The sequence below is a fragment of the Fusarium vanettenii genome, assembly GCF_000151355.1.
Source record: "Fusarium vanettenii 77-13-4 chromosome 8 genomic scaffold NECHAsca_11_chr8_3_0, whole genome shotgun sequence".
NCBI classification, from domain to species: Eukaryota; Fungi; Ascomycota; class Sordariomycetes; order Hypocreales; family Nectriaceae; genus Fusarium; species Fusarium vanettenii.
In genome coordinates, this window is record NW_003315873.1 from 124,379 (window position 1) to 142,646 (window position 18,268).

At 53.0% G+C, this 18,268-nt stretch overlaps 4 protein-coding genes across 4 annotated transcripts; 3 read left to right on the top strand and 1 right to left on the bottom strand.

Moving 5' to 3' along the window:
• Positions 1-465: 465 nt before the first annotated feature.
• Positions 466-2,690, top strand: NECHADRAFT_47519 (uncharacterized protein; the record flags this gene model as incomplete). The annotated part of the gene is made up of 3 exons (XM_003048236.1): positions 466-897; positions 948-1,636; positions 1,694-2,690. The coding sequence occupies 3 exons, from the start codon at positions 466-468 to the stop codon at positions 2,688-2,690; spliced, it is 2,118 nt and encodes a 705-aa protein (XP_003048282.1).
• A 1,049-nt stretch (positions 2,691-3,739) lies between these two features.
• NECHADRAFT_105114 (uncharacterized protein) lies at positions 3,740-12,262 on the top strand (the record flags this gene model as incomplete). The annotated part of the gene is made up of 4 exons (XM_003048237.1): positions 3,740-10,243; positions 10,716-10,835; positions 10,891-11,286; positions 11,342-12,262. 4 exons carry the CDS (start codon positions 3,740-3,742, stop codon positions 12,260-12,262), a joined length of 7,941 nt encoding a protein of 2,646 aa, XP_003048283.1.
• An 81-nt stretch (positions 12,263-12,343) lies between these two features.
• On the bottom strand, positions 12,344-14,774 carry NECHADRAFT_71291 (uncharacterized protein). The gene is made up of 2 exons (XM_003048438.1): positions 14,125-14,774; positions 12,344-14,020 (listed from the first exon to the last, which is right to left on the bottom strand). Exons 1-2 carry the CDS (start codon positions 14,386-14,388, stop codon positions 12,743-12,745), a joined length of 1,542 nt encoding a protein of 513 aa, XP_003048484.1. The 5' UTR covers positions 14,389-14,774; the 3' UTR covers positions 12,344-12,742.
• Positions 14,775-15,459: 685 nt separating this feature from the next.
• NECHADRAFT_47891 (uncharacterized protein) lies at positions 15,460-17,310 on the top strand (the record flags this gene model as incomplete). The annotated part of the gene is made up of 2 exons (XM_003048238.1): positions 15,460-15,534; positions 15,586-17,310. 2 exons carry the CDS (start codon positions 15,460-15,462, stop codon positions 17,308-17,310), a joined length of 1,800 nt encoding a protein of 599 aa, XP_003048284.1.
• Between the last annotated feature and the right edge of the window lie 958 nt (positions 17,311-18,268).

Below are 18,268 nucleotides of genomic sequence, written 5' to 3' on the forward strand. Positions count from 1 at the left end.
GAGTCTCAAAAGCACATCAATGCAGCTCCCGACACCCTTGTCACACTCGCCTACCCAACGGGAAATTCTCTTAAATCCGCTAACGCCAAACTGAGCCCGATGTGATGCTGGTTGCCAGGATTCAGAGTCATCAAAGGGGGCAGATGAGCAGGTTGTGACCATGCTGACAGCAAAAGAGCGAGGATTCCTGCCGCCCGATGAGTAAATCTATAAGCAATTGCTCCACAAGACCCATCTGAAGCCAACCCTTCTGATTAGACAAGGTTGAAATCAGCGAGACATGCGCGGACGTGTTGGTCCTGTGCATCTTGATATCCCCGATCCGGGGTCGGGCCCGCGGAAACTCCGGGCGGAAAGTCCGCGGACATTCAACTTCCGTCCCGTTCATTAACACAATTCCTTCCTCTCTCTCACCCAACCAGTTACAGCTATCAGTAAGGTACCCTCCGAGAGACCACCACAGACATGGGCCGGCAGCCTCGCCAGCGGCCTGTTTCGTGCCACTTTTGTCGCGTGCGCAAGCTGCGGTGCAGTCGTGACTTTCCCTGCTCAAATTGCACCAGCCGCGGAGTTCCCTGCCGGGAACCCCAAGATCCACCCCGCGCTTCGGCCCCGGCCCAGAGACCGATTGCCAAGAAGACGGCGGCCGGTGCCGGTGAGAAGGAGAAGGAGACAGATATTCTGAGCCGTCTGGAAAAGTTGGAGGCGCTGCTTGCACAGCAGAATAAACAGCCTGCATCTGAGACCCAGTCGTCTTCAGTCTTACCGCCTATTTCAGAGGCAGATGCTCCACCCCGGCCACAACAGGACTCGCAACTGGCATTGCCTCTCAATGTTCAAAATTTGACGGACGATGCTCTCTGGCTGGATAGGACATGTCTTGGTCCAAAGACATCTGTTAGTCTGCAAGTCTTTGTCATGTTTCCTAAATGCTAACACGATAACAGGAAACCGTATTAGGTGACAAGATCGTCTTTCGCACCTGTCCTATACGCATGATCACGCAATCATCATGTTATATCTTTCAAAATTCAAGCATCCCATCTGGTTTCCTTTCCGTGGAACCAACCAAGTGTGTATGGCTACCCACTAGAGAAGAAACCAGAATGCTGGTGGAAAAGTACACAACAGGTATCACTTACATGCACCACATTGTGCATAACCCTTCTCTGTGCAACCTCGTGGATGAGGTTTACGACACCCTGGATCAGGGAACACAGGTGCCTTTGTGCTCTGTGGTTCTGCTCCTCGCGGTTTGCGCCAACGTCACGTACTCTTGGACGCAAGCGGACAATGAGACGGCAAAGCTATTCACCGACGCTGCAGAGGCAAATGCTCAGGCAATCATCTGGCTCAAAGGAACCATGGATGTCTTTGATGTGGCTCAGAGAAATATGCAGATCGAATTGGAGAGTGCACAGGGTCTCATCATTGTGAGCTTTGTCTTGCTAAACATCGAGGGCATCTCCACTCGGGCTCGAACCTATCTGTTTCAAGCCATATGTATCTCCCGTGAACTGGGTCTTCATCGCCTCGATCATCCCCTCACCTCAACTACAGGTCACCCAAAGGCCTTTACTGGGATAAGGGCTGAAGCTGCTCGGCGAGTCTGGTGGTACCTCGTTGGGTTAGATTGGTAAGTTTACCACATCGTCTGTCTCGTTTGTTGATCACAAGTCTAACGTATAACTAGCATGTTGGCTCGATTCCCAGGCCCCCACGAGGGTACCTATCTAATAAACCCACAGCACATGGCTGTGAGGAAACCTCGTAATCTTAATGATGAGGACCTTGTCGACGGCGACGAGCCGGGGAAACCCTTGACTGAATCGACGAGCATGTCTTATTTCCTGCAGCGAATTCGGCTGGCCGAATTAACTCGCAAGTTCACGGACCGAATGCCACTCTCTTCAGCTGCCTCGGAAACCATGACATACGACCTTGTTCTCGAGCTGGATGCTGCAATCGATCAATTCATAAGGGAAATCCCTCCTTTCTTGGTCATGGAAAGCGAAGAACTAACAAAGCTACCCCCCAACGACATTCGACGGTCACCGGCGATTATCATACAACGGCACATCATGAAGTTGTTCGTTCAGGGTCAGCGGTGCAGGCTCCATCTTCCATATCTGGCCCGTGGTTCCATCGAGCCCCGTTATGCCCACTCACGAAACGTCTGCCTAAACGCAGCTCAAATCATTCTTCACGCAGAGCATCTCCTTGATAAGGAGAACGTTGCATTCACCTCCACGCGACTCAGAACGACACTGGTATTACACAGCGTCTTTCTAGCTACCATTATACTTATCCTCGACTTCTGCCTGGGAACAACCGCACAGGAAAAGGAGGCGAGGCGGCAACAGCTGGTGGAGGCATGGAAGATCCTAGACATTGCAAAGGAGCACTCCAAGCCGACGGCCCGAATACAGGACTTGTTGAAGCAGGTTATGAGAAAGCACAAGGTATCGCTATGTGTGGACGAAGAGCGAGGTCAACTTCCAGTGAGGCCGGCTGTGCAGGAGACGAATCTTCCTCTTACACCCAGCTCAGCTGCACCGATCCCAACCGGGGCGACGCCCAATGATGGTGGTCCTTCTTCTCAAGCCTGGGACGAGCTTGGATCAATGATTGATCTTGATGGAATGGACTGGGAAGGTCTGCTTTGGGGTTTGGATGCCCCTCTGATTTAGAGATTTGGTGTAGGGTACCTGGGACAGAAGGACCTGATCCTCATGATAAGGCAAACTATAGACATTGTGCAATAAAGGTGGCCCGGGACGGTCATTAAGCGTTTGGTGTAGTTTTAGATGAAAGATATGAACAACCTTTACTATCCTATCTCTGTAGTCTTGGTTTCGTTGTGGTTGGCTGACATTGTCTTAAACGACTGAACACTCGCGCAAAACATGAGCATAACGATGATAGAAATGACTTCATAATCTAGCCCTAAGACAGGTCACGGTTATCATTATCATGAAATAGCTCTAATTTTACATGGAATTTATCTGGACGTCTTCCGAGTTCTAAGATGGTGCAGTTATTTTGAAGCCGGTGGCAGAGTTTTCGAGGCTTCTGACTTGGCCTCGGTACTTGGCAAATGGTTAGCACTTGGTTTCTCGCATGCCCACACTCATATAGATGTAATACCTACATCTGCGGGGGATCGACCTGCTTAAGAGCATCGGGTGCAAAGACTGGTTGGAAGGTGTAGTATCCTGGTCATTGTGAGCTTCTGCTTGAGGGGTTCATGGCCAAGACTAACCTCCAATGACGCCGCAAAAGACGGTCAATGCCAATGGCAAGGCCCTCTCAAAGACATGTAGTGCCATTGTAAAGATATTTATTCGACGAGCGTCAAGTGAGCAATCGAGTATAAAAACCGAGTTGACGTTGGACTTGAACTCGGAATAATTGGGGCGAGTCTCGTCTCTCAGAGCGGAATGACCCGGCTTAATGGGACGGGATGGATGCGGCGCTGAAGGTCCCCGGAATTTGGCCCCACATCGACGTCCATGGCTTGGCGCGCCTTCCTCCCCGAACGCGTCTCCCCGGTTTCCCAACCGCGTTCCCGCCACGCCAAACAGGGAAACCACTTTACGCCAGCTTGAACCACCCTCGATCACGGTGAAATCATGATTCTTCCTACATGAACATTTCCCATATACGCATAAAATTTCAACGACCGAGCCGAATTCGGACCCCGAATATGCCTTCGATAGGATAATGCCATACGCGGACCATGACCAACTGGAAGGAACTGGGAGAAGTCCCAGATTCTGAGGAAGAAGATGGATTCGAGAGCCAGGAATTGCCGTCCCTGCCTGAGCCTACCCCTGCGAATGCGACCAACGACAGAGAAAATGAGGACGAAAGGGAAGAACACAGAGAAGGGAACACGCAGAAAGAGCAGGAACAGGACATCTGGGATGTTCCCGACTCCTCCCAAGGGCAGAATCACCCTGCTCCTGCGACAAAGACGCCTTCACGGATCCCCGATACGACGCCAAGACCAGAAGATGCAGTCGACTTGATCTCTGATCCAGTATCTCCACTGTCTTCGCCTCTATCGTCCATACACTCCGATGTCGACCTGCTTGATATCGACCCTCTCAGCCTTGAACACCCACCGATAGATACCGATTCTCACCCCCCGAATGACGACCAAATATCGAGAAGCTATGTCGAGCGTTCATCGCCACCCCCTCGGCTTGTCGTCAGTCACGAGCCTGCCCACCCCTTGTCCTCTTTGCCCCAAGTGGACGACAACCATCCCGTTATGCCAAGCCAGGAACTGGGCCATGATGTTGAACATGAGACGGCTCGCCAAACCGCTGTTCGCTACGAGCGATCTCTGCGGCCCCGGAAACCGATTCAAGAGCGACCCTACGCCATTGAGATGTCATACTACTCCAACATTCTCAAGAAACATGGTGTTCGTCCCCTTAGACTTGCCCTCGAAGGAGAGAAGCGACGCCGACAGCTGGCCGAGGAGGCTTCGCAAGACAAGGATTTCGAGGATGACAGCCAGGAGTCACAGCTCCCAGATGTATCTGACGAGAGTCAGCTGAAAGGGCTGGAAGACTTTCTGGATGGCTTGGGTAGTCTCAACATACCCTCACCCTCACCTCCCAAGACATCACCCCTGAACGACCGCGCTGGGCTTAGTAGCCAGGCGAGCTCGACAGGAGAAACCGAGAACACAAGCTTGGCTGGTGACGATCTTCCAAGCCTGAAAGACCTCCTGAGGCGTCCCCCGATCTCAGTTACAAAGCAGCGTACAAAGAGAAAGTCCTCTCCTCTCCGATCATCAACGCGAAAGCGTAAGAGATACGATGTTGTTGACAGCGACCCCCTTGAGCCTGCATCAGCTCTCAGGTTGGTACCGGGGACTACAGACTCTCCTGCTGCACAGCGCAGCTCGAGACGAAGTGGCGAGGACCCTCAGCACGATCTTCAAACCCCCACATCGTTGCCTGCAGACCAACCCTCCCAACAACCTGCGACACGCCTCTTCAGACGGCCTGCCTTGCTCATTCCAAGCGACTCTGAAGATGAACTTGCCCAACCAGACACTAGTGTTCAGCCAGATGACGAAGATTCTGTATCGGAGACGGAATCTAAGAGCGGCTCCGAGAGCGGCTCAGAACTCGTGAACACCGTGGGACGCCGAATCAGGGGCGTCCTTCCAGCATCATGGCTTCGTCTGGATCAGCAAGCTGGCCGTGATAAAATTCCGAAACCAACACAAAATCGCCCAGTCCACCATTCTCCGGAGCGAGAGATCCGGCGTGGTGTGGCACAGAGACGAATCGCCTCCCCGCATACTTCCACAGCCCCCCAAATCTTCTTCGAAGACTCTGATGACGAAGCCCCTGCTCCACCACCAGAAACCACCGATGATGTGTTCCACAACCAGACACGGCTTGTTCTTGAAGAGGAGCCGATGGTTCTTGTTCCAGAGGAACTCTCTGACGATGGGGCCTCGGTGGTAGAGGAGGACCACATCGACCCCATGTTTACTGGAAGAAAACGACAGTTGAAGCTCTCGGAATCCTTTGGTGCATCGCAAAAACGACCCAAGACAACACCAACGCAACGAAAGCGTGTTCCACCAAGAGGCCCCCATCAACCTAGAATTACTAGCATGTTTCCTGGATCACAGGACAGTTCTCTGCCTGCTGCTGAGCTTGTGAAGAAGTATCGCCAGCCCACCTCACGCAAAACGTCGAAGCATGGAAAGAAACGGACAGGGAGACATGGAAGCAGGCCAACTGCCCCTCGGCTCAGCATTCTCGATGTGGTTGAGCCAGATGCTCCCCGTTTCCTCAAGATCGCCGCTCGGTCTGCAACTCGACGTCAGGATATGGGCAGGTCTAGTCCAGGCAGGAAAGTCATCCAACTCGCCACCAGAGAGGATCATGTCGACGCCGTGTCTGTCTTGAACAATTGGAGGGCAGGCTCTATCCCTCAGCGCCCATCAGTCACTGCGGCCCGAAAAGCCAAGAAGACAAAACCGAGGGCACCGAAACAACCCTTACGTGAAACTTCTGGAAACGGCTCGTCAACTTCAAGGCGATTGCCTATGCTCTCTGCAGGACCAGCCCGCCGCCTTGTAAAACAGGTCAGCCAGGCCGGCTCGGTGAGATACCAGTCTGACAACACTGCACCACAACCTCGAATGAAGCAGCAGCCACGCACCAATACCAACCTTTCTCGAAGCGGTTCTGGCTTTGCACGGCCGGCTCAACTGGAAATGGAAGAAACAGACCAGTCAAGCAGCTTTGCCTTCAGAACAACCAAGAGACGTCTTGACCAACTGTATCGAAAACAGCGTGGTGACCTTTCGGCATCTAGCATCTTGACATTCGATAATGCCCCTGATACCTACTATCCGGCGAGCCCACCCCCTGAGGACAATCCAGTACCACTCCGCGTTGTGGAGGAACCACCCCCTGACCACAACAGGTCCCGCTTCCGGAAGAAGACGAAGCCCCAACGCATTGATATTGAAGCACCCCAATTCAGCCGTGCGAATGATCCTATTCCTGTTGAGCCCATCCCAATCCCCGACCCTATCCAGCCAGTCGAGGTAGATGGAGAGAAGCTTCGGGGTCTGGGGCCATATGGCACCCAATACACTCATCACTTTGAGACCTTTCCCTTGGATTCTCGCGTCTACTTCCATGAGTCAACGTTGATTGGAAGCGGTGTTTTTGAGTCAGTGTTGAACCATCACGAACATCTGAGTGAGCTCCGATCACGGATATCATTCAACTTTGGCGACCAGGTCCTTCGATGGGGCCCTTGGGATGCCCAAGTGTCCTCAGAGCTTGGCGTTCTTCTTGACTCGATCGCTGATCAGCTGGAGCGTATCACGATAGAAGGAGACCCTCCAGACTCTACGTTCGTTCTAGGCGCGGCCAGATTCATCTTGAAATTCATGATGGAGTCACTTAGCCTCACTGAACAATCAAGTGCCAAATCATTTGGCTGCCGAACGCTCGAGGTGTTTGGTGGATTCAACAACCGCATCAAAGCCCTCCTGGGACGTCATGATGGCACCACACAACCTCGGTATTCTCTAATTGCAAGCGTCTATGATCAATTGATCTTGTATGTCCTCCTGGCTCTGAAACTTTGCCAGAACGACGCATCTTTGGTGGGCGAGCAATTTCAAATGGAGGATTTGCTCAAGGACTTGTCCAAAACCGCCATCACGTCGCTCATCATAAATGGTACGGACCAGCTCAGGCAAGCATACAGTGATCTTGGGAATTCTCGGGTACGAGATCGAGGTTTGAGGGACGATATGCCGGTCGTTCATTCCTGGGTCACAGTCCTGAAGGCGCTCGAGCAAGCCCGGATTCCTCGGTCGTCCTTCTGGGACGTCATGTATTCTGTCATGGCCACCCCGGAGGCTGTTACGAGTATCGACGCAAGCGATCATGAGCGTCTCTGGAAGAACATGTTTGCTCTCCTCCCACTCACAGAGTTCAACGACAAGGGCATCCTCATTGCTGGCAGCAGGCATGATACCGCTATTGATGGCTGGGCACTTCCTCAGAAGCTGCTGAAGAAGGTTTTCCAAGTTTACAAGGACAATCCTCGCCAATCGCCCAGCTTCAACAACTACTGTCGTGCTTTGGTTGGACGCTGCCACTATCTCGTTCAGCAATGGGGCTGGCGCAAGTGTGTGGCGGTGATAGGAGTCATCTTTGACTTCTTTGGATCGCAGAATCTCGCCCATCTTCGCAACGAAGAGGTGTATCAGTCTCCAAAATTCTTGGAAGAGCTAGGAGGCAGGCCCTCGTTGGCAGTCGAAAAGGCCGACAAGTGCTTCCATATCTTCTTGAAGCTCGTTGCTCTGAGCATCAAGAAGTTGAGTGAAATCCGGTCACTCAACGACATCCGCAACTTGATCGCCCGCACGATGCCGAACCACAATCGCCAACTCCTCAAGGAACAGACAATCCACGAACGCGACCTGGCTGCTCTGCGAAATCATCACGACCTCCTTTGCACCTTGTTTTGGGCCTCCCCACCTGACCTTCGCCCAGGCGCTCACTTGATTGAGCGGCTTGTGGCCCCCGCAACCTCTCACAAAGAGGCGTGTTTGATCAACCTACGGGCCTGGAATCAGCTGGCGAGGTTTATCATCTCATCTGGTGAAGCAACGACCTCATTCAAGCCGTTTATTCAGTGGCGGAATACCTTCTTCCAAGCCATGATGGCGCAGTTTGATTCAGTGCAGTCGGACATGCAGCAGCAATTCTTGGCCTTGTCTAAGGATTCGAGTAAAGCAGTCAGCCGTGATATGCTTGATGCCATGGTGGCGATAAATAGGGCAGCCGTGATGGATGTACTCCATCTCTCTGTGACGGCCTCTTTGGATGTCATGAGACATGCTCCAAATCTGGAGGCTGCCACCTTTGCCCTGAATACCCTCCAACTGCAGCAAGTATTCAAACACTTTGGCACCTATCCTCCTCAACTGGACTGGTCGATTCTTCAAGCCTCACTTGCCACTCTGGAGATCTTCCTGTCTCGTGTCGACGAGTTCAAGGATGATGAGGAAAGCCAACAGAGTGAGAGTCAGATCCTGAACTCGGCACAGGCGGACGATGCCATCCTGGTACTCGACCATGACCTGTCAAGCAGCTACTTTTCAATGGCAAGATGCATTCTCTCTTCTCCCGAAGAGGGCCAATTGTCCTACAATGCAGCCATTGAAAAATCACAGTGTACTGAGCAGGTCACTACTCTATCAGCAAGACTTGCAATGCGGTTCATCAACGGCGGCCTCCTTCGGCTTTCAGACATGTTCAAGTATGGAAAGTATGGTCTATTTGAAGATGCGCCGGCCAGCATCAGCCTCGAGCAACGGCGATCACTGGTCTTGTTCATGACAACTCTCCTCAAGCATGGTTTTGATGATTTCAGTGAAGCTGGCTTCACACCATCAGATATCTGGGCATTGTCGATTGTCAAACCGCGGCGGTACTTGGCATACGAGAACCAGTTTGCAGAAGAGCTCCGACGACAGCAGAAAGACTTTGTTCCAGAAGCAGTTACCGGACTTGCCATTAACCCCGACTACAACACCAACCGGGACCTGTTCGAGTTCATGATATCCTGGATGCGCAAGTCTCTGCGAGATGCTGGACCGGCGCTCAGAAAGATCATCCTTTCGGAACACTCCAAGACGCTCAAGTCGGTGATGCAGCGAATCAAGGGGGACTTGCGAACGATGGCGCAAGATGCATCGGAACATCATGATTATGTGGTTTTCATCCGAGACATCATCCCCCTCATCAGGGCTCACGGATCCGAGATTTGCACAGTTGACGACTTCTTCTACCAAATCAGCAAGGAGTATTCACCCTCGGTTCAAGACCCCCACCTTCAGGTGGCTGGTATGATGTCTTATGGGCTTCGGCTGGGCGAGGGTGACACAAGGGTCGTTCACCAGCTCTTCTTCTTCCTCTTCAACAACTTCAAGATGTCTCTGATCAATGACAAGCTGCGAGACGAGGTTGTGCTGCTGCGAAAGGGGATGGAGAACCCGGGTATCATGTCGTTTATCTTGGGCAAGATGGTGCCAGCCATGATACATGCCGCGGCTGCTGAGATTTCAGCCTATCCGATGATTGACGTTTATGTGGAGGCACTCCGAGTACTGTTGACTCAGAATGCTCTCCCCCACGTATTGGCTGAAGCTGACACGCCTCATCTACTCGTTACGCTGCAGGCTTTTGTCGGTTGTCTGAATCAACTTGGACAGAACAGCAGGCTACTGGAAGCTGAGAGGGTACACTTGATTGCACAATTGCTATCAATGTCGAACTACATCTGGCCGTCCATTCGAGGCCTAGCTTTATCGCAGGCAACTTGCGAGTCCTGGGAGGACATCTCTCTGTTGCTCAAGGAGGCAAGATCTGGATTCGTTAGAGCCGAGTCATACATATCAGAGACGATGGAGCTCGAGGACTACTCGCTCGACTCAGGGCTCCTTCTTTCAGGTTTCCGAAGACCGACAACGAGGGCACCTCAAGTTGATGAACATGTCAAGAGTTTCGCCGACAACATTGTTAACGACGTGCGGAGGAACTGGATTACATCGGGACCCAAGATCACTATTCAGGCCCCCGGAAAAGGACGAGGGTTCCCTTCAACACAGTCCGGGCAGGGGACACCTGCACCGGTTTGGCAGGACTGGGTGTTGGTGAAGGACTTGTACGAGCGGGTGAGAACATGGAACCACTGGTGGGATGATGTGTTTGGGGAAGAGTCAACGAGTACGAAGTCGTATACATGTGTTTTATTGTTTTGAAGAGCATGGCATAGTTAGGCGTTGGGGAATGATGCTTTTAGACGATGGGTCAAAAGCTATGCATGTGGTTTTGTATAAAGTATACCACTTGGATTGGGGCGTCTCACGACATAGGGCTTTGCCCAAAAGAATCTAAGAATTGACCAAACCTGAAAAATGAATTCAATTAAATTCATTTTATAAACTTATGCAAAAGGAGACAAGTTGTGAGAGTTCATGTGATGGTGAGTCTCCAAATCCATGTCTCGGCCGAGAATTTCCCGAGTGACGTACCTAGCTACAGACGCGCCAAACGCGTCTCCCCTTGACCCTCGAGGCGCTTGGGGACGACCTTGACAACTTCAACACCAACCAATTCCATTCAAACACAGTCATTTATCGTCAGAATAGGGAGTCAACCATGTCTTCCCTCTTTCGTCTTCCTGACGAGGTCATTTTGACCCCGTTATTCCAATCCTTTCCCTGTCGCGAACAACAGATCCGATCCCTAGCAACGCTCCTCTATGTATGTCGACCAAGCTACCTCTTCACGATATTACCAAAGCTGACCATTTCTACAGCCCGATGCAGCTCCCTGTCGAAACCTCGTCGTCCACGGCGCAACAGCAACAGGCAAATCCGCCATCGTAACCCAACTCGTCTCCCAGTTCGTCACACACGTCAACGCCGACGCCGAATCGGGCGGTCTCCAGGCCGCAGTGGTCAACTCTGTGCAGTGCATTACAGGACGACACCTGTTTGAGCGCATCGTAGGGGAGGTGGCTAAGGCGCTCGAATGGGAGGATGTGCCGCGGCGGTGCGAGACGCTGGCGCAGTTGACGGTTGAGATGGTCAAGATGGTTGGGTATCCTGAGAGGGATCCTAGGTGGAGGTTCGTGTTGGTTTTGGATGCTATTGATGGGCAGAGGGATGCGCCGCCTACACTTCTGCCGGCTCTAGCACGGTTATCAGAGATTGTGAGTTGCTGCATGTTATACATTGGACATATGGAGTGGAAGTTAACCCATCTAGATCCCTCGACTTACCTGCGTCTTCATCGTCACATCTCCTCCCGCCGGCTTCCTACGATCACCTACATCAGCACATCTCAACTTTCCTCCCTACGTCAAAGACGAATTCGTCCGCATCCTCTCCCTTACACCACCAAGTCCCATCCTCGGGCACTCACAGAAAGAGACGTCAGATCTCTGGACACGCTTCTGCGCTGCCGTTCACGATTCCTTGACAAAATCCGCCTCCCGAACGCTCCCTTCCTTCCGTCATAGCTGCCATGCTCTCTGGCCACGGTTCATAGCGCCGATCATGGCTGGAACACACACACCCAAGGAGTTTTCGAAGCTGCTCATCGCGGGTAGGGTACACTTCCAGGACGAGTCTCTCTTGAACCCAAGCATTGTCTCGGTTAGGCCAAAGGACAAGCCTGCCGATGCTATTGCGACTACGAGACCATCAGCTTCGGCTACGGAAATCACAAATCTCCTCCCTACTACGGCCCGTCTCCTTCTCCTCGCCGCCTACCTCGCCTCTCACAATGCTACTCGTCACGATCTTACACTCTTCTCTACATATAATCATGGGCGAAAGCGACGGCGTGGTGGCATCGTCGCGAGAGGGCCCTCTCGTACTAAGCACCGCAAAATTGCACGGAAACTACTCGGTGCCCACGCCTTTGTTTTGGAACGCATGATGGCCATCTTTACGGCTGTGAGGACCGAGTGGGCAGACGGCACAGCGGTGGGTACAGCTGGCCTGGATTGTGATGTGGGCATGGCCATCTCAACGCTCGCGAGCCTACGATTACTAACCCGCGTGGGTGGCGCTGGAGATGTAATGGATCGTGGTGGCAAGTGGAGGATCAATGTCGCATGGGAAGTGATACGAGGCATAGGGAGGAGTATAGGAGTCGAGGTGGAAGAGTGGCTGATAGATTAATTACTAATGCCTGATGTAAAAACAACATCAGCATCTCTAATACCTGATCATCTTGTCACATCTACTACCCCTGAGGTTATTCCATATCATTCATGTATTGCATGAGCTGCGAACCGTATCCCGTCTATCAAAAAACGTCCACATTCCATTCCATATCCACGTAATGATACAGCGCATCATCAAGCGCCTCCTGAGAGGAGCTGAAAGAGCATATCCCATCCATCCATCCGTCCATTCCTGCGTCTCAAGAAAAACGCCAATCCATGATATGTCATACAAAAACTTGTCCACGTCCATAGGTAGTCTAGATATCCGGACGAGAAAAAAAAACATTCCTTTCTTTCAAACAAAGATCCCAGCTCCATTCTTTTTGTTGTTGAAAAATAAAAAGAGGTTTAAACAATTAGAAGCGCCGAGAGAACTGGCGGAGAAGAGGAACCCAAAACTTCAAAACCCAGGGGGAGGTTTCTACTGTCTCCATCATGAGACACCGGCGATCTTGTCCCCAGTCCGCCATGTATCTTCCTGCTTGGTGCCTGGAGGAAGCCAGCCTCCGTTGCTGTTGACACGACCGCGGTTACGGCTGCCGCTGTCGTCCGTCTTCTTGGAGTCGTCTGAGGAGGCATCGCGGCCATAGTAACCCTCGTGATAAGGGTGGGGGTTGATCTCAGTGCTCAGAGGGGAGGCCACAATCGGGCGTATCCCCTTGTTAGAGATGGGCAATATTGAAGTCTTGTTGGAATCTGTCATATTTTGGGCCTTGTGGTCCGCCTTGTTGCCCCCCTTCGTTCGGTCGTACAGATATAGTCCAAGGAAGGTGAGGGCGATTCCAACAGCTTGGATGGGCGTCGTGGGGCTTCGGAACCAGAGGATAGCCATGACGATGACAAAGACACGCTTGATCAGACTGGCGACCGAATACGTAACGGGAGAGACTATCGACAGAAGGATGAAGGCGAGGATGTTCTGGCCAAAGTGAAATACGCCGTTGAAGATAAACTCGAGCGTCAGTCGTCCGTGGTCCATGGAATTGGGTTTCTCAGACAAGTCGATCGAGCCTTGGTTGTAAAAGTTCTTGAGCAGAGCGAATCCCTCGGACCAAAACCAAATGGGCAAGGTAATGATGAAAGCCAGACCAGAAGAATAGCAGAGCAGGTTGAGTTTGTCCAGCTTCTTTGATCGACTGTTTGGAGCCTCAGCCTCGGCCTTGGCAGCCTCGTTGAAAAGATACTTGGAGAAGATATTTTGAGTGACGAAGATCATTGTCGCCAGGAGAGCGTGAATGACACCGCTGAGCTCTCCGCCATACTTCGCCTTGCCAGAGCATGCCAACATTACACCAACCGTCAGAGGGATGAGAGACAGATATGTCGCCTTGGGGTAGCGGATGTCGTACACGATTCTATAAGCGAGAACGGTAAAGAGGGGCGAGAGACCCTTGATGGTGTGGACGAGCGATACGGGGATCTTGGAGGTGGCCGTGGAACTGAGAAGGTGACCGCCGATCATGAAGGCGGACAGGGGGAGAGTAGTCGTAATGACCTCACGCGAGGGTTTTCGAATCGGGTGTTTGAGAGCCGTGATCTTGGTTCGCAAGACGGGGAAGAGGATGGCAAGCCATGCCATGAAGACACATAGCGACGAGACAAAGGCGAATTGGACGAGGGTCAGCGTCGCAGGCTTGTTAAAGGCGATGAGGATCGACTTTGACGAGGTGTTTGTGAGGGCAGACGAGGTGTACCACAGCAGGCACAGGACCTGCGTAGTGCAACATGCAGGTTAGCACTTGAGAAGAGGTCTTGGCCTCGAGATCTTGGAGACTCGAGACGGGATCAAGGTAGGACGGAGGGGGATGGGCGTACGACGAGCTTTGGGGAGACGGGGGCGCGCAGGGCATCGGCGATCTCCTGGGCGTTCTGGCTTACGCTGCCATTGCGGGCGCGTATTGTGCGGATGGCATCAGTGAGGCTCTTCTGGCGGTTATGCCTGTGGGAGCCCGTCGAGACGGGGAGCCATCGATCCGAGGGGCGAGGCGGCGCGCCGTTGGACCAGCCAGGAGGGTTTCGAGGACTGGGCGATCGCGAGTTGCCCACAGGCGTGTCGATGAAGTCGGGGAACCTTTCCATCACAGTATGGACCGCGGGGGGTCTCGAGGAGAGGGACGAGATTGGACGGTTCGCGTGATGACCACCAGGAGACGTCTAACGAGGCGCAACGAGAGAGATGGTCGAGGAGTTGGAGGTTGGAGCTGTGAACCAGAGAGGCCACACAGCCGACGGGCGAGAGCGTGATTCGATAACGAGCGACGAGGGAAGATAGCAGGAGAAACGTAATGTCGTCAAGGAATCCGTTTACTCATTGCTTATCGAACGAAACCAAGCAGGTGAGATGTTGGTTGTTAGATGACGAGGCCGGGTCCGTCCGAGACCTTGGAGACGAAATCCAAGACAAATAGAAGTAAAAAAAAAGCGGGATGGTTTCCGAAAACGTCTGGGAACGTCGCAATTGCTCGTGACTTTTTGACTGGTGACCGGATCCAAGATCGGATACGAAGAGAGGCAGAGAAGGAAGCTGTTGATGCAACCACAACCAACTGCGATTAATTATTGGGATGGATGGCCTTTCACACGTCAAAGCGGGCGGGCATACCAAGGCTATAATTAAACCAAAGGGGCGCCAAGCTCCATACGAATCGAAGACAGATAAACTGCAACTTCGGGGGCCACGGGGGTCATCTACAGGGGGACAAGTTAGACAAGGGGGGGGAGGGGTTGGGTTACGTGGCGCGTCAAGTCTAGCCGCGGTTGATCCGTTAGCCGCGGTGCCGCGCTAATCACGATAAGCTGATAGCGAGCTACAGCCGCGCGGGCGCGTGCCGACTTTTTTTTCTTAGGCAGGGCAGGAGGGAAGTTGCCCATCAACGAGTCGCGCAAAACGAGACTCCACCTCAAAGCACCAGCACCAGAACTGGAGCATCAACCTCTGGCGCATCAACCTCGAAATCCTTCCATCGCCTCCTTGACACACGATCGGGCGCCTCGTCTCATATTCGGGAATGGGAAGGGACCCGAAGCAGTACATCATCACCCTCGCTGCCTTCTACGCCCTGTTCCAGCTCACCACCCAGGTCGCCAATCCCGCCGCGGGCCGAAGCCAGTTCCTCGTCGCGACGACTTTGTCGCCAATCCACATTCACCATGGCGGCCCCAAAGATGACCAAGAACCAGATGCGGAGGGCAAAAAAGAAGGAACAGAAGAAGGCGCAAGCAGAGGTACCATTACCCAATCTTTCTCTCCCTCGGTCGTATACTGACGCGACGCAGGCTGCCACTACCAAGACCGAAGAGCCCACCGATGACTCCAAGCCGAAAGAAGATGAATCCGCCACCGAATCCGCGTCAGATCTCCAAGTCAAGGACAAGCCCGAGACAGAAGCCGCCCCTGTCGATGCTCTGATTCTTGACGATGATCTGGAGGAGGACCCTGTCTTTGCAATGTACAAGGACATCTTCAGCAAGTTTGGCGCGTCTATGGATGAAGATGAGGTTGCCAAGGAGGCCAATGCTGGAAACCAAGGGACCGTGTTTTTCGACGACGACGACGATATCCCTGACGAAGACGAGGAGTCCGCTCAGCCCAAGATGTCCAAGAAGAAGAGAAAGCAGCTCAACAAGCTCTCCATCGCCGAGCTCAAGGCTTTGGTCAAGATCCCCGAGGTGGTGGAGTGGCAAGACGTTTCCTCATCGGATCCCCGCCTGCTCGTCCAGATCAAGGCTCAGCGAAACGTGGTACCGGTTCCAACCCATTGGTCTCTGAAGCGAGAATACCTCTCCTCCAAGAGGGGTATCGAGAAGCCGCCCTTCCGCCTCCCCACCTTCATCGCCGAGACCGGCATCACCGAGATGCGAGACGCCGTCCTCGAGAAGCAAGCCGAGCAGTCGTTGAAGCAGAAGCAGCGCGAACGTGTCGCCCCCAAGATGGGGAAGCTCGACATTGACTACCAGAAGCTCTACGATGCCTTCTTCCGCTTCCAGACCAAGCCTGAGTTGACGCGATTTGGTGAGGTGTACTACGAGGGTAAGGAGACCGAGGTTGATTATCAACATTTCCGCCCCGGCGACCTGAGTGAGAACACCAAGGAAGCCCTGGGAATGCCTCCTGGCGCACCACCACCCTGGCTTATCAACCAACAAAGATTTGGCCCTCCTCCGTCATATCCTACACTAAAAATCCCCGGTCTGAATGCGCCACCACCCTCAGGAGGTTCATGGGGCTTCCACCCCGGCGGCTGGGGCAAACCACCAGTTGACGAGTTCAACCGCCCCCTGTTCGGTGGTGACGTGTTTGGCCTCACTGGTCAGAGCGGCGGACAGGGCCAGTCAGGGGCTCAAGCAGCTGCTGCTTCCGGTGAGCCTGTTGAGCGCACTCTCTGGGGTGAGCTCCAACCCCGTGAAGAAGAGTCCGAGGAGGAGGAGGAGTCAGACGAAGAAGAGGAGGAAGAGGAAGAAGAGGACACAGCTGGTGGCTTGGAGACACCGAGTGGCCTTGAGACTCCTGGTGGTTATGCCAGCACAGTACAGCCTGACTATGGCCAAGGAGTTGAGACGTCTATTGCCGGAGAAATGGATCTCCGCAAGGAACGCCGCGGCTACGACACGGAGGAGTCAAGCGCGCCCCGGTCCGCTTACACCATCCTGCCCGAGCGTCAAGTCCGCGCCGAAGGCTTCTTCGGTAGCGACCGTGTCTATGACCTCAAGCAGGCTCAAAGATCCGGCGTGCCGGTTCTGGGTGCCGACGATGACACCCGCAAACGCAAGAAGCCTGGCGATATCGACGTTGCCCTCGATGTGGACTCACTGCACCAGAACGATGGCATCAGCAAGGATGACCTGCGGCGCAAGTTCGACGAGGGCAAGAAGGAGGAAGGCATCGGTGCCAAGTGGGCGTACGACGACGACTTGAGCGAGATGATTGCCCAGGAGAGTCGCAAGAGGCAGAAGACGGAGGCGGAGCGGAACGACAAGAGAAGGGAAGGCAGGAGATATTAATGTACTGATAGTCGAGAGCTTGAAGCGGGTTGGGTGGTGGTGAATCTGTATCATGGGTGCTGGGGCCGGGGCCGGGTCTTGGCTGGCGTTTATTTCTTTTGCGATGCCGTTTAATGGCAAGAATAGGACAAATACCATGCTTGTTGAGGTTTGAAAAGTGCCCTCGAGGCATGGTAGTAGTGTAAATATCAAACATGTTGAAGATGCTTTTCCATCGAGAGTTAAGTGGTTGGGTTTGGCCCAGGTCCTCGTATCACCGTAATTTGCCTTTCATCTTCCGCCAGAAGCATCGAGGACTATGATTGACTCACTTGATGGTGACCTGAACTCGGTATTCAACGTTGCATCAAGGATCGAGAAGCCTGAGGATAAGCAAGGCTGTCATGTAAGACACCCTTTGTAGAGGTTGTCAAATCAGCGGTACCGATTCGCCAGCCACGGTTAGAGTTTGAACAACCTCAGCTGAGGAGGCAAAATACTCAAGATATCGAGCCGCCTTGAGGACCAGCTCCCTGTATCGAGTTGAATATGGACATCGAGAGAGCGCCTTGGCTCCAGTTGGTGAAGCTGCTGACTTTATTCTTTGTGGAGTTCAAGACTGGGCGAACCGTTGGTGGTCTGGAAGATGCCATTGAAATCCCCTGTCACTTTCAGAGTCAGTCATTTGCGTTTGGTATAGTCATCAAGGTAAAGCAGATGAAGTACCAGTATAAGCACCACTCCACTGTTCATATCGAGTGAGGTTACGAGACGCTGGTTGCCTCCTATGGAAGCCCGAGATCGACCCCCTCTCGGATTCGGCGGATTCGATGCTGGGGACGGTAAAGTTATGCATGTATTTAGTAGCCCATCTTGACAAACATCATGTTGCATTGTTATTGCCGTGTCCAAAGCCTGCTTCAATGGAGCCGGAGCATCTTCCTTAATCGCAACCAGCCTCGTACGACCCCAGATGCGT